The sequence below is a fragment of the Lethenteron reissneri genome, chromosome 66 (genome assembly GCF_015708825.2).
Source record: "Lethenteron reissneri isolate LAM-NWPU_2019-01 chromosome 66, ASM1570882v1, whole genome shotgun sequence".
Lineage (NCBI taxonomy): Eukaryota > Metazoa > Chordata > Hyperoartia > Petromyzontiformes > Petromyzontidae > Lethenteron > Lethenteron reissneri.
Window position 1 is genome coordinate 3,554,138 of NC_083844.1, and position 15,856 is coordinate 3,569,993.

A 15,856-nucleotide genomic window follows, 5' to 3' on the forward strand; every position below is an offset into this window, starting at 1 on the left:
CAAACACCAACTAGATGTGACAGGTACTATTCTACTTTACCGAGTGTTGACATCCCCAGCGTTTAACAGTACTCTCCTTTTTGTATTTGGATTGTCAGCCAACACCGGGTACAACAACATGTGCACCTATTGTTCTCTTTTAGCCCCGCCCACCCCCCCTCCAACACGTTCCATTCATTGGCTACCACATTCAGATAGGCCCCTCCTCCCTCCTCTCCCCTAACTTGTATTTAAGAGCTTGTCTCTTGGAATTTTGCCTCACTTGATACAGTAAATTTAGCTATGACGATCCCACCTGATGACGGAGACTTGTGTTGCCTCCGAAACGTCGTGATTTTTATTGTTTTATCTCTTTTATTAAAATTTTTATTACTTATTTTTACCTACCTGACTTTACCGAAAAAACCTAAGAGTACCAACTAGATGCCTCTGTGAAAAAGACCTCTAGCAAGGGATCATCAAGTCCACATTTACCACAAATCGTACTTGTGGCAAAATATACCAACAAACTTGGTCTGATGATATCCATAATAATGTGTGCATTCTCTTTGATACTGATTGGCCTACTGCACCAGAGACAGCCTTCTTTATGGCCTTGTTTCCGCACCAGTGTTAGACCAGAGAATGCCAGAAACTAACATCCACTTTCTAGTTTATCAGCTAAGGCCCACTGAGCTATGTAGCTCCTTTTCAGAAGCGACCTGGCCACAAATGATAGCTCAGCCAAGTGGTTGATCACGTGGAAATGTACAGCAGCCAAATACTCTAAACGCGTCAACGTTGATTCTAAACGTAGAGGGGAAAACCGAGTGACCCAAAGAAAAACCCACGCGACCACAGGGAGAATATGCAAACTCCAAATATACAACAGGAGTTAGGGTCGGGATTGAACCCATGACTCATGTATACCAGGCAAGGTAGTTAACGTCTTGCAACCGCGGCAAAAGATGAACAGTACAAAGACAACGCAAGTCCTATCAGAGGACTTATCGCTCAGGTCGAGCAGTTATTTGGTTTGAAGCCCTTAACACAAGTCCTGTTTCATTGCCAGAGAAGGGTAACCAAACATATTTTTGCATTTCATCATTTTCGATACTGGAAAAAAGGTCCCAAAGAGACACTCACTGCTCTTGTCGTCTGTTTTCTCAGCTGATGATGATGACGTCTTGTTCTCTGTGAACCCGACAAACGCGGTTGAGTTAAACTTCACAAGGTCCAACTCATCCATCTGATACTCTTAACTCTTGGCCACTTGCAACTGGACTCCTCTATCCCTGGTCTCTCCTTGAGTCCTTCTCACCCCGATCATACAAAATCAACTCAAATAGAGACTCACAACGGCAGTATAGCAGGACAATGAGGGGGCTTGTATAAACACCGGGTTTCATTCCCTTGCTCGGAATCATCAGCACAGCGTAAGCCATCCTTGCTGACCGTTCATAACCCCCCTCCCCTGCAGTGACAGAGTGACTGTGTGAGATATCTGCTTCGACGGTTTTATGAGAACAGGCGTCTCGTTGGTGTGAGACACTCACGGCTCTTGTCATCCGTCTTCTCGGCTGACGATGTCTTGTTCTCTGTGAACCCGACAGACGTGGTTGACTCAAAACCTCACAGCGTCCATCTCAACCACCTGCACCTCTTAACTCCTGGCTACTCTAACAAACGGGGCTCACTCTATCCGTGGTCTCTCCTTGAGTCGTTCTCACCCTGATTGTGCAACATCTACGTGAGCAAAAAGTCAAAATGGCAGCAAGCAGGAGAATGGGGGACTGTTCTATGAACCCCCTGGGTATTATCCCTCGTTGGGAATCATCAGCACGGTATCGTCATTGTTGCTTACTGCTTTATAAACCCCTCCCTGCAGTGACAAAACCAATCTGTGAGATGTCTGCTTCAACGGTTTTACGAGAAAAGGCGTCTTGTTGGTGTGAAACACTCACGGTTCTTGTCATCTGTGTTCTCGGCCGATGATGACGACGATGATGTCTTGTTCTCTGTGAACACGACAGAAGCGGGGAGTTAAATCTCACAGCGTCCGATCACCTGCTGTTCTCTGGGAAACGGACAGATATGGTTGACTTAAAACGTCACAGAATCCATCTGAACCACCTGCTCCTCTAAACTCCTGGTCACTCTTGACAACGGGACTCTGTCTACCCCTGGTTTCTCCTTGAGTCGTTCTCATCCCCGTCGTACAAAATAGAGACTCACAATGGCAGTATAGCAGGACAAAGGGCGGACTGTTGTATAAACACCGGTGTTCATCCCCTTGTTCTGAATCATCAGCACAGCGTAAGCCATAATTGCTTACCGCTTCATAAACCCCCTCCCCTGCAGCGACAGAGGCAGTCTGCTTCGACAATTCATTGAGACGAGGTATCTCACTGGTGTGAGACACTCATGGCTGATTTAAAATTATAGTATTTTACCTTCTCTGGCAATAAAACAGGAGTTGTGTTAAGATGTTCAAACACAACTAAGATATCTTTGTGAAAAATACATTTTGCAAGGCATCAAATCTGCATTAACCACACCATCATTCTTGTGGCAAAACATGGAAGCAATCCTGCTAATGTTGCGCCATACCAAGGCGCTGTGGGTATTCTTATGGTCACCACCCTCACAGTCCGATAGGGGGCGTCTGAGAGAGTGAGTGGTTGAGCTGGGAAATAGGGGCCAACAGTTCATTCCAGACCCTTCCAGAGACTTCTGGAAGGTTTTGGAGAGGTGTGGTTAAGGGCGGGGTAAGCCCCAACTTGTGTATAAAAGCTGGCCATCTCAACGGGACCGGCAGTGTACGTCCACTCAATACCCGAACGCCTGAAGATTGGACCAGCACCCTGGGACCATGAACCGAGGCTCTTGTCAGAGCCGGGTTGCAGCAGACCAGTGGTGGGACCCGTACCCTGGCTAGGTCGGGTCAGGTTAGCCTCCCCTAACCCCCGTAGCGGAGGACCCACGAGAGCGTAGCCCGGAGTGTGTAGGGCACGCTAGAAGGGAGGCTGTACCTCCCTTAGGTTATCGGGTGATGGGGCCGTACCCCGTAGTGTTACAGGGGCCATAGCTGTAAGTGTTACGGCTATTGGCGTTGTTATCGTTTATTGAAACAAACACGTTGCCTCCAAGAAGTATCGCTCCACGTTCATACCCACAACACTAACAATAAAATAGCATTGTCGTTGAAACTGATTGGCCTACACCAGACACAGTCTTCTTTGTGGCCTTGCACCAGTGTTAATAGAGCAGAGATCGCCAAAAGGTGAACAGGACAAAAGACAATGCAAGTACTTTCCGAAAGCTCATAGCTCAGCTCGAGCAGTTATTTGGCGTTTTAACCATTTAACACAACTCCTTTTTTATTGTCAAAGAAGGCTAAACACCTATTAGTATTTTTCATAATTTTTGATAGTCCTGTCAACAAGGTCCCATCGAGAGACTCACTGCTCTTGTCGTCTGTCTTCTCAGCTGACGATGACGATGTCTTGTCCTCTGTGAACACGACAAACATGGGAGAATAAAACAATCACGGCGTTCAGACACTCAACGACCGCTCGCTCACCACCACTCCTCTGACATGAGCATGACAGTCAGACTCAGATTGGTTTACTTGTCAATCGCTCGCGAGAGATTTTTTTAGTAGAAAAAGACCAAGAGGAAGGGCAGGACCAGAGACGATCAACCTAATCAATATTCGAACAGGAAGAAAGGGGCAGGCAGCGAAGAGATCAGCGGAAGTCAGAGAGGAACCTGCAGCAGAAAATTGGTGCCATTGACCTCTCTATGGGCAGAACGTTTCATGCACGAATAAATGGCTGAATGAAGGTCACGGTTCATTCACAATTCAACACCATGGGTGGCTAGCTCCTGTACCGGTTATTCCTGAGCTCTGGCTCTGTGCAATGTGAATGGCCGCATGCTGGGAGATGAGAGTGTCTCACACGGGCGAGGGGATTTACAACGCTGGGTGAGACACTCACGGCTTTTGTCGTCTATCTTCTCGGCTGACGATGACGATGTCTTGTTCTCTGTGAAACCCGACAGAAAATGGTTGACTTAAAACCTCGCAGAATCCATCTCTCCTTGAGTCGTTCTCATCCCCATCGTACAAAATCAACTTGAACAATGACAGTATAACAGGACAATGGGGGGACTATTTCGATTTAAAGCTTTCAAGACTGCAGGGATTCATCTTATTGGTTCTTTCGGTAAAGTCACGTAAAAGGGAAATAATAAAATAATAAAAATTAAACATAATAAAATCATTCTCACGACGTTTCGGCTACAACGCAAGCAGCCGAAACGTCGTGAGAATTATTTTATTATGTTTTATTTTTATTATTTTATTATTTCCCTTCTACGTGACTTTACCGAATGAACCAAGAAGATGAATGGGGGGATTGTTGTATAAACACTGGGTTTCATTCCCTTGTTCGGAATCATCAGCACAGCGTAAGCCATCGTTGCTTACCGCTTCATAAACCCCCTCCCCTGCAGCGACAGAGCCACTGTGTGAGATATCTGCTTCGACGGTTTTATGAGAACAGGCGTCTCGGTGTGAGACACTCACGGCTCTTGTCGTCCGTCTTCTCGGCTGACGACGTCTTGTTCTCTGTGAACCCGACAGACGTGGTTGACTTAAAACCTCACAGCGTCAATCTCAACCACCTGCACCTCTTAACTCCTGGCTACTCTAACAAACGGGACTCACTCTATCCGTGGTCTTTCCTAGAGACGTTCTCACCCTGGTTGTGCAACATCTACTTGAGCAAAGAGTCACAATGGCAACAAGCAGGACAATGAACCCCCTGGGTATTATCCCTCGTTGGGAATCATCAGCACAGTTTCGTCATTGTTGCTTACTGCTTTGTAAACCAATCCCTGCAGTGACAAAACCAATCTGTGAGATGTCTGCTTCAACGGTTTTACGAGAAAAGGCGTCTTGTTGGTGTGAGACACTCACGGTTCTTGTCGTCTGTGTTCTCGGCCGATGATGACGATGATGATGTTTTGTTCTCTGTGAACACGACAGAAGCGGGAAGTTAAACCTCACAGCGTCCGACCACCTGCTGTTCTCTGGGATACGGACAGACATGGTTGACTTAAAACCTCACAGAATGCATCTCAACCACCTGCTCCTCTAAACTCCTGGTCACTCTTGACAACGGGACTCCGTCTACCCCTCGCTTCTCCTTGAGTCGTTCTCATCCCCGTTGTACAAAATCAACTTGAACAGAAAGTTACAACGGCAGTATAGCAGGACAATGGGGGGATTGTTGTATAAACACCCGGGTTGATCCCCTTGTTCTGAATCATCAGCACAGCGTAAGCCATCGTTGCTTACCGCCTCATAAACCCCCTCCCCTGCAGCGACAGAGGCAGTCTGTGAGATATCTGCTTCAACGAATCATTGAGACGAGGTATTTCGCTGGTGTGAGACACTCATGGCTGATTTTAAAAAATTTTATTTTAACTTCTCTGGCAATAAAACAGGAGTTGTGTTAAGATGTTCAAACACAACTAAGATACCTTTGTGAAAAATAAAATTTGCAAGGCATCAAATCTGCATTAACCACACCATCATGCTTGTGGCAAAACATGGAAGCAAACCTGCTAATGTTGCGCCATACCAAGGCGCTGTGGGTATTTTTATGGTCACCACCCTCACAGTCCGATAGGGGGCGTCTGAGAGAGTGAGCGGGAGGTGTGGTGGTTGGGCTGGGGTAACCCCCCCCCCCCCCTTGGGTACCCCGTGACTGGGGGTAGAGACCCCAGACTCCAAAGGAATGGGGGCTGGGGAATAGCGCCAAGGGTTCATTCCAGACCCTTCCAAAGACTTCTGGAAAGTTCTGGAGAAGGTGTGGTTAAGGGCGGGGTAAGCCCCAACTTGTGTATAAAAGCCGGCCATCTCAACGAAACCGGCAGTGTTCGTCCACTCAAGACGTCCGAAGACGCCTGAAGACTGGACTAGCACCCTGGGACCCTCAACCGCAACCGAGGCTCTTGTCAGAGCCGGGTTGCAGCAGACCAGTGGTGGGACCCGTACCCTGGCTAGGTCGGGTCAGGTTAGCCTCCCCTAGCCCCCGTAGCGGAGGACCCACGAGAGTGTAGCCCGGAGTGTGTAGGGCACGCTAGAAGGGAGGCTGTACCTCCCTTAGGTTATCGGGTGATGGGCCCGTACCCCATAGTTTTACAGGGGACACAGCTGTAAGTGTTACGGCTATTGGCGTTGTTATCGTTTATTGAAATAAACACGTTGCCTCCAAGAAGTCTCGCTCCACGTTCATACCCACAACACTAACAATAAAAGTGTACGCATTGTCGTTAAAACTGATTGGCCTACACCAGACACAGCCTTCTTTGTGGCCTTGCACCAGTGTTAATAGAGCAGAGATCGCCAAAAGGTAAACAGGACAAAAGACAATGCAAGTACTTTCCGAAAGCTTATAGCTCAGCTCGAGCAGTTATTTGGTCTTTTAACCATTTAACACAACTCCTGTTTTAGTGTCAGAGAAGGCTAAACACCTATTCGTATTTTTCATAATTTTTATAGTCCTGTCAACAAGGTCCCATCGAGAGACTCACTGCTCTTGTCGTCTGTCTTCTCAGCTGACGATGACGATGTCTTGTCCTCTGTGAACACGACAAACATGGGGGAATAAAACAATCACGGCGTTCAGACACTCAACGATCGCTCGCTTGACACCATTCCTCTTATCATGAGCATGACAGTCAGACTCAGGTTGACTTGTCAATCGCTAGCGAGTTATTTTTTGAGTAGAGAGATACCAAGAGGAAGGTCAGGACCGGCAACAATCAACCTTATCAACATTCGAACAGGAAGAAGGCGTGGGCAGCGAAGAGATCAGCGGAAGTCAGAGAGGAACCTGCAGCAGAAAATTTGTGCCATTGACCTCTCTATGGGCAGAACGTTTCATGCACGAATAAATGGCTAAATGAAGGTCACGGTTCATTCACAATTCAACACCATGGGTGGCTGCCTTCTGTACCGGTTATTCCTGAGCTTTGGCTCTGTGCAATGTGAGTGGCCGCATGCTGGGAGATGAGAGCGTCTCACACGGGCGAGGGGTTTTACAACGCTGGGTGAGACACTCACGGCTCTTGTCGTCTGTCTTCTCTGCTGACGATGTCTTGTTCTCTGTAAACCCGACAGAAAATGGTTGACTTAACACCTCACAGAATCCATCTCTCCTTTAGTCATTCTCATCCCCATCGTACAAAATCAACTTGAACAATGGCAGTATAGCAGGTCAATGGGTGGACTGTTGTATAAACACCGGGTTTCATTCCCTTGGTCGGAATTATCAGCACAGCGTAAGTCATCGTTGCTGACCGTTCATAAACCCCCTCCCCTGCAGCGACAGAGGTAGTCTGCTTCAACGATTCATTGAGACGAGGTATCTCGCTGGTGTGAGACACTCATGGCTGATGAAAAAATAATAGTATTTTACCTTCTCTGGCAATAAAACAGGAGTTGTGTTAAGATGTTCAAATACAACTAAGATATCTTTGTGAAAAATACATTTTGCAAGGCATCAAATCTGCATTAACCACACCATCATTCTTGTGGCAAAACATGGAAACAAACCTGCTAATGTTGCGCCATACCAAGGCGCTGTGGGTATTCTTATGGTCACCACCCTCACAGTCCGATAGGGGGCGTCTGAGAGAGTGAGCGGGAGGTGTGGTGGTTGAGCTGCAGTAAAACCTTCCCCCCTGGGTACCCCGTGACCGGGGGTAGAGACCCCAGACCCCCAAGGAATGAGGGCTGGGGGATAGGGGCCAAGGGTTCATTCCAGACCCTTCCAGAGACTTCTGGAAGGTTTTGGAGAAAGTGCGGTTAAGGGCGGGGTAAGCCCCAACTTGTGTATAAAAGCCGGCCATCTCAACGGGACCGGCAGTGTTCGTCCACTCAAGACCCAAAGACGCCTGAAGATTGGACCAGCACCCTGGGACCCTTAACCGAGGCTCTTGTCAGAGCCGGGTTGCAGCGGACCGGCGGTGAGACCCGTACCCTGGCTAGGTCGGGTCAGGTTAGCTTCCCCTAGCCCCCGTAGCAGAGGAACCGCGTGAGCGTAACCCGGAGTGTGCAGGGCACGCTAGAAGGGAGGTTGTACCTCCCTTAGGTTATCGGGTGACGGGGCCGTACCCCGTAGTGTTACAGGGGCCATAGCTGTAAGTGTTACGGCTATTGGAGTTATCGTTTATTTGAAATAAACACGTTGCCTCCAAGAAGTATCGCTCCACGTTCATACCCACAACACTATCAATAAAAGTGCATTGTCGTTGAAACTGATTGGCCTACACCAGACACAGCCTTCTTTGTGGCCTTGCACCAGTGTGAATAGAGCAGAGATTGCCAACAGGTGAACAGGACAAAAGACAATGCAAGTACTTTCCGAGCTCTTATAGCTCAGCTCGAGCAGTTATTTGGTGTTTGAGCCATTTAACACAACTCCTGTTTTGTTGCCAGAGAAGGCTACAAACCTATTCTTATTTTTCATAATTTTTTATAGTCCTGCCAAAAAGGTCCCATCGAGACACTCACTGCTGTTGTCGTCTGTCTTCTCAGCTGACGATGACGATGTCTTGTCCTCTGTGAATACGACAAACATGGGGGAATAAAACAATCACGGCGTTCAGACACTCAACGACCGCTAGCTCGACACGACTCCTCTTATCATGAGCATGACAGTCAGACTCAGATTGACTTGTCAATCGCTAGCCAGTTATTTTTTGAGTAGAGAGATACCAAGAGGAAGGTCAGGACCAGTGATGATCAACCTTATCAACAGAACGTTTCATGCAAGAATGAATGGATGAATGAAGGTCACGGTTCATTCACAATTTAACACCATAATTCAACACCATGGGTGGCTGGCTCCTGTACCTGTTATTCCTGAGCTCTGGCTCTGCGCAATGTGAGTGGCCGCATGCTGGAAGACGAAAGCGTCTCACACGGGTGAGGGGTTTTACAACGCTGGGTGAGACACTCACGGCTCTTGTCGTCTGTCTTCTTGGCTGACGATGACGATGTCTTGTTCTCTGTGAAACCCGACAGAAAATGGTTGACTTAAAACCTCACAGAATCCATCTCTCCTTGAGTCGTTCTCATCCCCATCGTACAAAATTAACTTGAACAATGACAGTATAGCAGGACAATGGGTGGACTGTTGTATAAACACCGGGTTTCATTCCCTTGTTCGGAATCATCAGCACGGTATAGTCATCATTGCTTATCACTTCATAAACCTCCTCCCCTGCAGCGACAGAGCCAATGTGTGAGATATCTGCTTCGACGGTTTTATAAGAACAGGCGTCTCACTCGTGTAAGACACTCACGGTTCTTGTCGTCCGTCTTCTCGGCTGACGATGACGATGTCTTGTTCTCTGTGAACCCAACAGACGCGGTTGAGTTAAACCTCACAGCGTCCATCTCAACCACCTGAAACTCTTAACTATTGGCCACTATTGTAACTGGACTCCTCTATCCGTGGTCTCTACTTGAGTCGTTCTCACCCTGGTTGTGCAACATCTACCTGAGCAAAGAGCCACAATGGCAGCAAGCAGGACAATGGGGGACTGTTCTATGAACCCCCTGGGTATTATCCCTCATTGGGAATCATCAGCACAGTTTCGTATATTTTTTTTGTGAGATGTCTGCTTCAACGGTTTTACAAGAAAAGGCGTCTTGTTGGTGTGAGACACTCACGGTCCTTGTCGTCTGTGTTCTCGGCCGATGATGATGACGATGATGTCTTGTTCTCTGTGAACACGACAGAAGCGGGGAGTCAAACCTCACATCGTCCGACCACCTGCTGTTCTCTGGGAAACGGACAGACATGGTTGACTTAAAACATCACAGAATGCATCTCAACCACCTGCTCCTCTAAACTCTTGGTCACTCTTGACAACGGGACTTCGTCTACCCCCGGCTTCTCCTTGAGTCGTTCTCATCCCCGTCGTACAAAATCAACTTGAACAGAAAGTTACAACGGCAGTATAGCAGGACAATGGGGGGATTGTTTTATAAACACCGTGTTTCATTCCCTTGTTCTGAATCATCAGCACAGCGTAAGCCATCGTTGCTTACCGCTTCATAAACCCCCTCCCCTGCAGCGACAGAGTGACTGTGTTAGATATCTGCTTCGACAGTTTCACGAGAACAGGCATCTCGCTGGTGTAAGACACTCACCGCTCTTGCTGTCCATCTTCTCAGCTGACGATGACGATGTCTTGTTCTCTGTGAAAATAACAGACAAAGTGAATTAAACAATCACGGCGTTCAGCCTTTACAACAACCGCTCGCCTGCAACCATTCCTCTTTTTGTGAGCGTGACAGTCAGACTCAGAATGTGTTGACTCGCTACTCGCCGGGGAGGAATTGTTTGAGGGAGAGAACAAGAGTAAGGGCAACACCGGAGATCATCAACCTCATGGGCGGTCAACCAGCAAAGACGCATGGATAGCGACGAGATCAGTAGAAGGCAAACAAATCGTGCCATGCACCGATCTATGGGCAGAACGCTTCTTGCTTAATGAAGATGGCTGCCTCCTGTACCGGTCACTCCTGAACCCTGGCTCTGTACAATGCCAGCAGCTCACACTGGGAGACGCGAGCGTGTCACACGGGTGAGTGGTTATTACAATGCGTGGGTGAGACACTCACGGCCCTTGTTGTCAGTCTTCTCGGCTGACGATGACGACGACGTCTTGTTCTCTGTGAACCGCACAGACGTGGTTGAGTTAAAAACTCTCAGCCTCCAACTCAACCACCTGATACTTTTTAACTCCTGGCCACTCTAGCAAACGGGACTCCCTCTATCCGTGGTCTCTCCTTGAGTCGTTCTCATCCCCGTCATACAAACTCAACTTGAACAGAAAGTTACAATGGCAATATAGCAGGACAATGGGGGATTGTTGTATAACACCGGGGTTGATCCCCTTGTTCTGAATCATCAGCACAACGTAAGCCATCGTCGCTTATCGCTTCATAAACCCTCTCGCCTGCAGCGACAGAGCCACAATTGGGGACTGTTCTATGAACCCCTGGGTATTATCCCTCATTGGGAATCATCAGCACAGTTTCGTATTTGTTGCTTACTGCTTTGTAAACCCCTCCGTGCAGTGACAAAACCAATCTGTGAGATGTCTGCTTCAACGGTTATACGAGAAAAGGCGTCTTGTTGGTGTGAGACACTTACGACTCTTGTCGTCTGTCTTCTCAGCTGACGATGACGATGTCTTGTTCTCTGTGAACAAGGCAGACGCGGTTGAGTTAAACCAAACATTGTTCAGCCACCCAACCTCCGCTCGCCAACCCCCATTCCTCTTATCTGTGGGTCCTTTTGTTTTGCCAGTATTATCCAACATCATCGCAATGGCGGCCAGGAGATGACAACTACCTCGCCTGGTACATGAGATCTTGGGTTCAATCCTGAACCTGATGTTTACGGCTCTCTCTCCACGTGGTCCCGTGGCTTTATCCTCCGATTTCTCTGCGGTTTTCCCTTCACATTGTTTTATTTTTATTATTTTATTATTTCCATTCTACGTGACTTTACCGAAAGAACCAAGAAGATGAATCCCTGCAGTCACGAAAGCTTTAAATCGAAAAAAAATGCATATATTATCAGGGTGTGTTTTTTGTTTGCATATTGACCACAAGTATTGTGGTTAATGCACCACGTGATTCCTTGTAAAAAAGGTTTCAGTTTTGTTGGCAGAAAAAAAGGGAGAAAAACCCTATTATTATATTTTGGTACTGGCAAAGGAGGTCGAATGATGTAGATGCTTACATTACCTTGTTAAATGTCTTTTACATTAACAGGCTAAAAATCTCACTAACATAACCGCTGCTTCCTTTTCCTCAATGCGGCGGTGGCGCTTGTTGTTTAATCGGCTGAATGTGTCTCATCAACACAGCCGCTGCTGTGGGAGCCGTCCCGCGTTGACACGCTAATCTCTAATCTCTAGCAATACAATGGCTTCTTTAGCACCGTAACCTAGGGGTTACATTCACAGATTGACATGCCGAGGTATAAGTAGCTCTGCGATCTTACATTGACTTGCAAATTCCATCTCTAGCCCCGCCCACTTACCCTTGGCTTGTACCAGAGGTCGCAACCGGGTACCTGATACCCGCACCCTACCCGATACCCGGCTACCCGTACCCGTTTGCGACCCTGGTGTGGCCGGGTACGGGTACGGGTAGGCCGTGAGTCACTGGTGAGTCACCGTTTGTCAGTCATTTCCCAACGTCTTGTCTCTTCTCACAATTCAAGTTCCTAGAATCAACCCACCCGCGCCTGCAACATGGCTTCATCCCAGAGGTCGCAATCGGGTACCCGTACCCTACCCGATACCCGACCGGGTACGGGTAGCCGGGTATCGGGTAGGGTACAGGTACGGGGACCCGTTTTCGACCCTGATGCGGCCGGGTACGGGTACGGGCAGTAGTTCTCTCGCCATTTTTCTTCCTGCCTCAGCAGTCTGCCTGCTCTATTTTTTTCACCTGAAGACGATTGCTTGTGTAGCGATCGAAACTTCGTGATTTGATTTGATTATTTTTCTATCTACGTGACTTTAACGAAAGACCCAAAGAGTAGAGAATAAAGTTGTATTGTTTGTACACATCCCAGCCACACGACCCTCGCGTAATTTCAACAAATGTTGTTTCACTCACGGTTCTTTTCATCTGTCTTCTCAGCTGACGATGATGATGTCTTGTTCTCTGTGAACCGGACACAGTTATCAATGTAGTATAGTAGTGTAGTGTATAGTAGTGTAGTGTACAGTGGTGTAGTGTACAGTGGTGTAGTGTATAGTAGTGTAGTGTGTAGTAGTGCAGTGTATAGTAGTGTAGTGTATTGTGTAGTGCATAGCAGTGCATTGTGTAGTAGTGTAGTGTATTGTGTAATGTATTGTGTAGTGTTTAGTAGTGTAGTGTATAGTGTAGTGTATAGTAGTGTAGTGTATAGTAGTGTAGTGCATAGCAGTGCATTGTGTAGTAGTATAGTGTATAGTGTACTATATCGTAGTTCAGTGTGTAATCTCTGTAAGTAGAACATCTTTCATACCCCCGCACGTTGCCAACTGTGCTAATCGGAGGTGTCGGGGGGGGGGGGGGCATCAAACCACACATCGAGTCCATGGTCATCCCCCGTTAGTTCCGGTCTTAGAGGAGGATGGGTCAACACTTGCTGCTGCTGTTGTTGTAATGTAGAGTGGCTGAGACACTCACTGCTTTTGTCGTCCGCGTTGTCAGCTGACGTTGACGTCTTGGTCTCTGTGAACACGACAGACGCGGGGAGTTAAACCTCACAGCATCATACCGCCTGCTGTACGTAGACGTGTGCGCGTGTTGAACATCTTTCGCACCACCGTACATATCCAACCGCGATCATCGGCGGTGCGACTCTCAACTCCTGGATGCTCGAGCAAACGAGAGTTTCTATCGCCGGTATCTCCTTGAGTCGTTCTCTCACCCCGGTCGTACAAAATCAACAGTCTAGATCTGTGTTTTGGTTTAGTGCGCTGATCTTAAAGGTGCATTGAAAAATGTTGATACTCCGACTGATGCTCCTACTGTTGTGGAGTGACTCATGCAGCCAGCCATGGCTGCAGGGTTTTGGTAGTACATGTTGTTTACGTCGTTTATTGTGAAAATTCGGTCACAGTTCATATGATCACTGTTTCATTGCTTTCATGGCTTTATTTTGGTGATTTTCGAAAAGTATTTTGGTTTGGCCATGTTTGTTTGTTGTAGTACAGAGTTAGACTGATGGCCTTAATCTAAGTTGTCTTGTGGTTGTTGTTTGACTTGCATCCCACTGGGATATTTGAACAGGGTTGGTGTACGGTGATTTTTTTCTGCAATATTTTGCTGTCTTTTCTCGGATTTTCTGTTTGCACATATTCACTTTAAGATGTTTTCTTGTTCATGTTTTTGTTTTTTGTTTGTTGCGGTTGCACCCGATTCAAGAGCCGAATGGCTCACAGGGCTATACCTAATCAATGAACTTTGAACAATGTCGGGGGGGGTGGGGACTGTTGTATAAAAACCAGGTTTTCATCTCTTGTTGGGAATCATCAGCACAGCTGTAAAGCCATCGTTGCTTACTGCTTCGTTAAACCTTCCCCTACAGCGACAGAGCCGCTGTGTGAGTTGTCTGCTTCGACGATTTTACGAGCACAGACGGCTCGCCGGTGTGAGACACTCACCGCTCTTGTCGTCCGTCTTCTCGGCTGACGATGACGACGTCTTGTTCTCTGTGAACACGGCAGACGCGGTTGAGTTAAACTGGTAGAGCGGTCAGCTAATAAAACTATGAATTATGTTTGTAATTTTACCCCGTAAGGGAACCACGGAGCTAATATGGAGCTTATTTAGTCAGAAACGACGTGGCCCATGGAGACGCACAGAGACTCATAGAGACCCAAACTCATAGAGACTCATAGAGACCCATAGAGACTCATATTCATAGAGACCCATATTCATAGAGACCCACAGAGACTCAGAGACGTATAGTCATAGAGACTCATAGAGACCCATACTCAAAGAGACCAAAACTCAGAGAGACCCACAGAGACTCATAGTCAAATAGATCCACAAAGATCCATAGAGACCAAAAAAGACCCATACTCATAGATATCCATAGTGAGAGAGACCCATACCCAGAGAGACCACATACTGAGAGAGACCCACAGAGACTCATAGAGACCCATAGTCATAGAGACCCATACCCAGAGAGACCCACAGAGACTCATAGAGACCCACACTCATAGAGACCCACACTGAAACTCCACTATTTATTTTATTTATCTCGGTAAGGGTAGCGACTGTGTAGCCCTTTTTCTGAAGCGATCTGCCTGTCACAGATGAACGAAGTAGCGGAGAATCAACATCACGTGGACATTTACAGCAAATGTAGATGGTGGTGGTTGTGTGGCGATGGTGGTGGTGATGATTGAGTGTGGTGATGATGGTGGTGATGGTGGTGGTGATTATTGAGTGTGGAGATAGTGGTGGTTGAGTGTGGTGATGATGGGGTGTGACTGTGCGCAGACGCTCCGTGAGAAACACCGCCACAGATGACGAGACACTCACTGCCAGGATCCTCTTTGGCTGCTGCCACTGACCCAGTCGTCTTCACATCTTCTGCACAGACAGACAGACTGCGAGGTCAGGATACGAACTCACACACTCACACACACACATAACAACAACCGCCATTCGCTACTAAGTGGCGGTGACGTCACCACGACGCTTGTGCCAGGCCATGTGCACCTTGAGGCCACGTGAAGTGTCGGACGCCCGTTGGCAGCAGATCACGGGGCAGACCCAGCAGGTGCCACGGGTCGACTGACTGAGATGACTGGCTGATGCACCACCTGTGCTCCCTACTGTGCCAACTTGCTGTGCTTTAGCCACCCGGCGCTCCGCTCGTTGTTGGGAGCGTCGCTCCTCCGCCCTCCGTTGTTGTTGGAGGACGACTGCCTCCAACTGCCCAGTAGTGTCCTTCACGAGCCTCCTCCACAAAGGCCGATCTTGACACCGCTGGTACCAGTCATCGGCTGGTCCACTCAGCTCCACGTCCTCCGGTACCACATCACTCCATCTCCTCTCTAGCCCGTGCCGCGCCGGTTTAGCCCCCTCTATCCGGCTGAACAAAAGCTGTTTAGGCATGCGGTGGCTGGGCATGTGGGCTACATGACCGAGCCAACGCAGCCTTACCTGCCGGAGGAGCTCACCGATGGGACTTTGCCCAGATATTTTAAAGATTTAAGAGCTCCTGACACAATCCAGCCTGGTTAAGCCCAGGATGGATAGTAG

At 48.0% G+C, this 15,856-nt stretch overlaps 2 protein-coding genes across 2 annotated transcripts in view; one reads left to right on the forward strand and one right to left on the reverse strand.

Annotated features, from left to right (window-relative positions):
- LOC133359975 (uncharacterized) overlaps nucleotides 1-15,856 on the forward strand; it is a 341,563-nt gene that overhangs the window by 91,349 nt on the left and 234,358 nt on the right. The window lies entirely within an intron of this gene.
- The window catches only part of LOC133359919 (mucin-5AC-like), a 95,097-nt gene that overhangs the window by 72,452 nt on the left and 6,789 nt on the right, over nucleotides 1-15,856 (reverse strand). The window contains exons 6-25 of the mRNA XM_061578479.1: nucleotides 15,131-15,178; nucleotides 14,245-14,292; nucleotides 13,265-13,309; nucleotides 12,707-12,754; nucleotides 11,226-11,273; nucleotides 10,691-10,741; nucleotides 10,217-10,264; nucleotides 9,734-9,787; nucleotides 9,364-9,411; nucleotides 9,019-9,066; nucleotides 8,570-8,617; nucleotides 7,118-7,159; nucleotides 6,586-6,633; nucleotides 4,964-5,017; nucleotides 4,571-4,612; nucleotides 3,981-4,028; nucleotides 3,445-3,492; nucleotides 1,944-1,997; nucleotides 1,536-1,577; nucleotides 1,126-1,173 (exon numbers count right to left, since the gene is read on the reverse strand). Coding sequence (XP_061434463.1) covers nucleotides 1,126-1,173; nucleotides 1,536-1,577; nucleotides 1,944-1,997; nucleotides 3,445-3,492; nucleotides 3,981-4,028; nucleotides 4,571-4,612; nucleotides 4,964-5,017; nucleotides 6,586-6,633; nucleotides 7,118-7,159; nucleotides 8,570-8,617; nucleotides 9,019-9,066; nucleotides 9,364-9,411; nucleotides 9,734-9,787; nucleotides 10,217-10,264; nucleotides 10,691-10,741; nucleotides 11,226-11,273; nucleotides 12,707-12,754; nucleotides 13,265-13,309; nucleotides 14,245-14,292; nucleotides 15,131-15,178 — 960 coding nt within the window. The remainder of the gene's footprint in view (nucleotides 1-1,125; nucleotides 1,174-1,535; nucleotides 1,578-1,943; nucleotides 1,998-3,444; nucleotides 3,493-3,980; nucleotides 4,029-4,570; nucleotides 4,613-4,963; nucleotides 5,018-6,585; nucleotides 6,634-7,117; nucleotides 7,160-8,569; nucleotides 8,618-9,018; nucleotides 9,067-9,363; nucleotides 9,412-9,733; nucleotides 9,788-10,216; nucleotides 10,265-10,690; nucleotides 10,742-11,225; nucleotides 11,274-12,706; nucleotides 12,755-13,264; nucleotides 13,310-14,244; nucleotides 14,293-15,130; nucleotides 15,179-15,856) is intronic.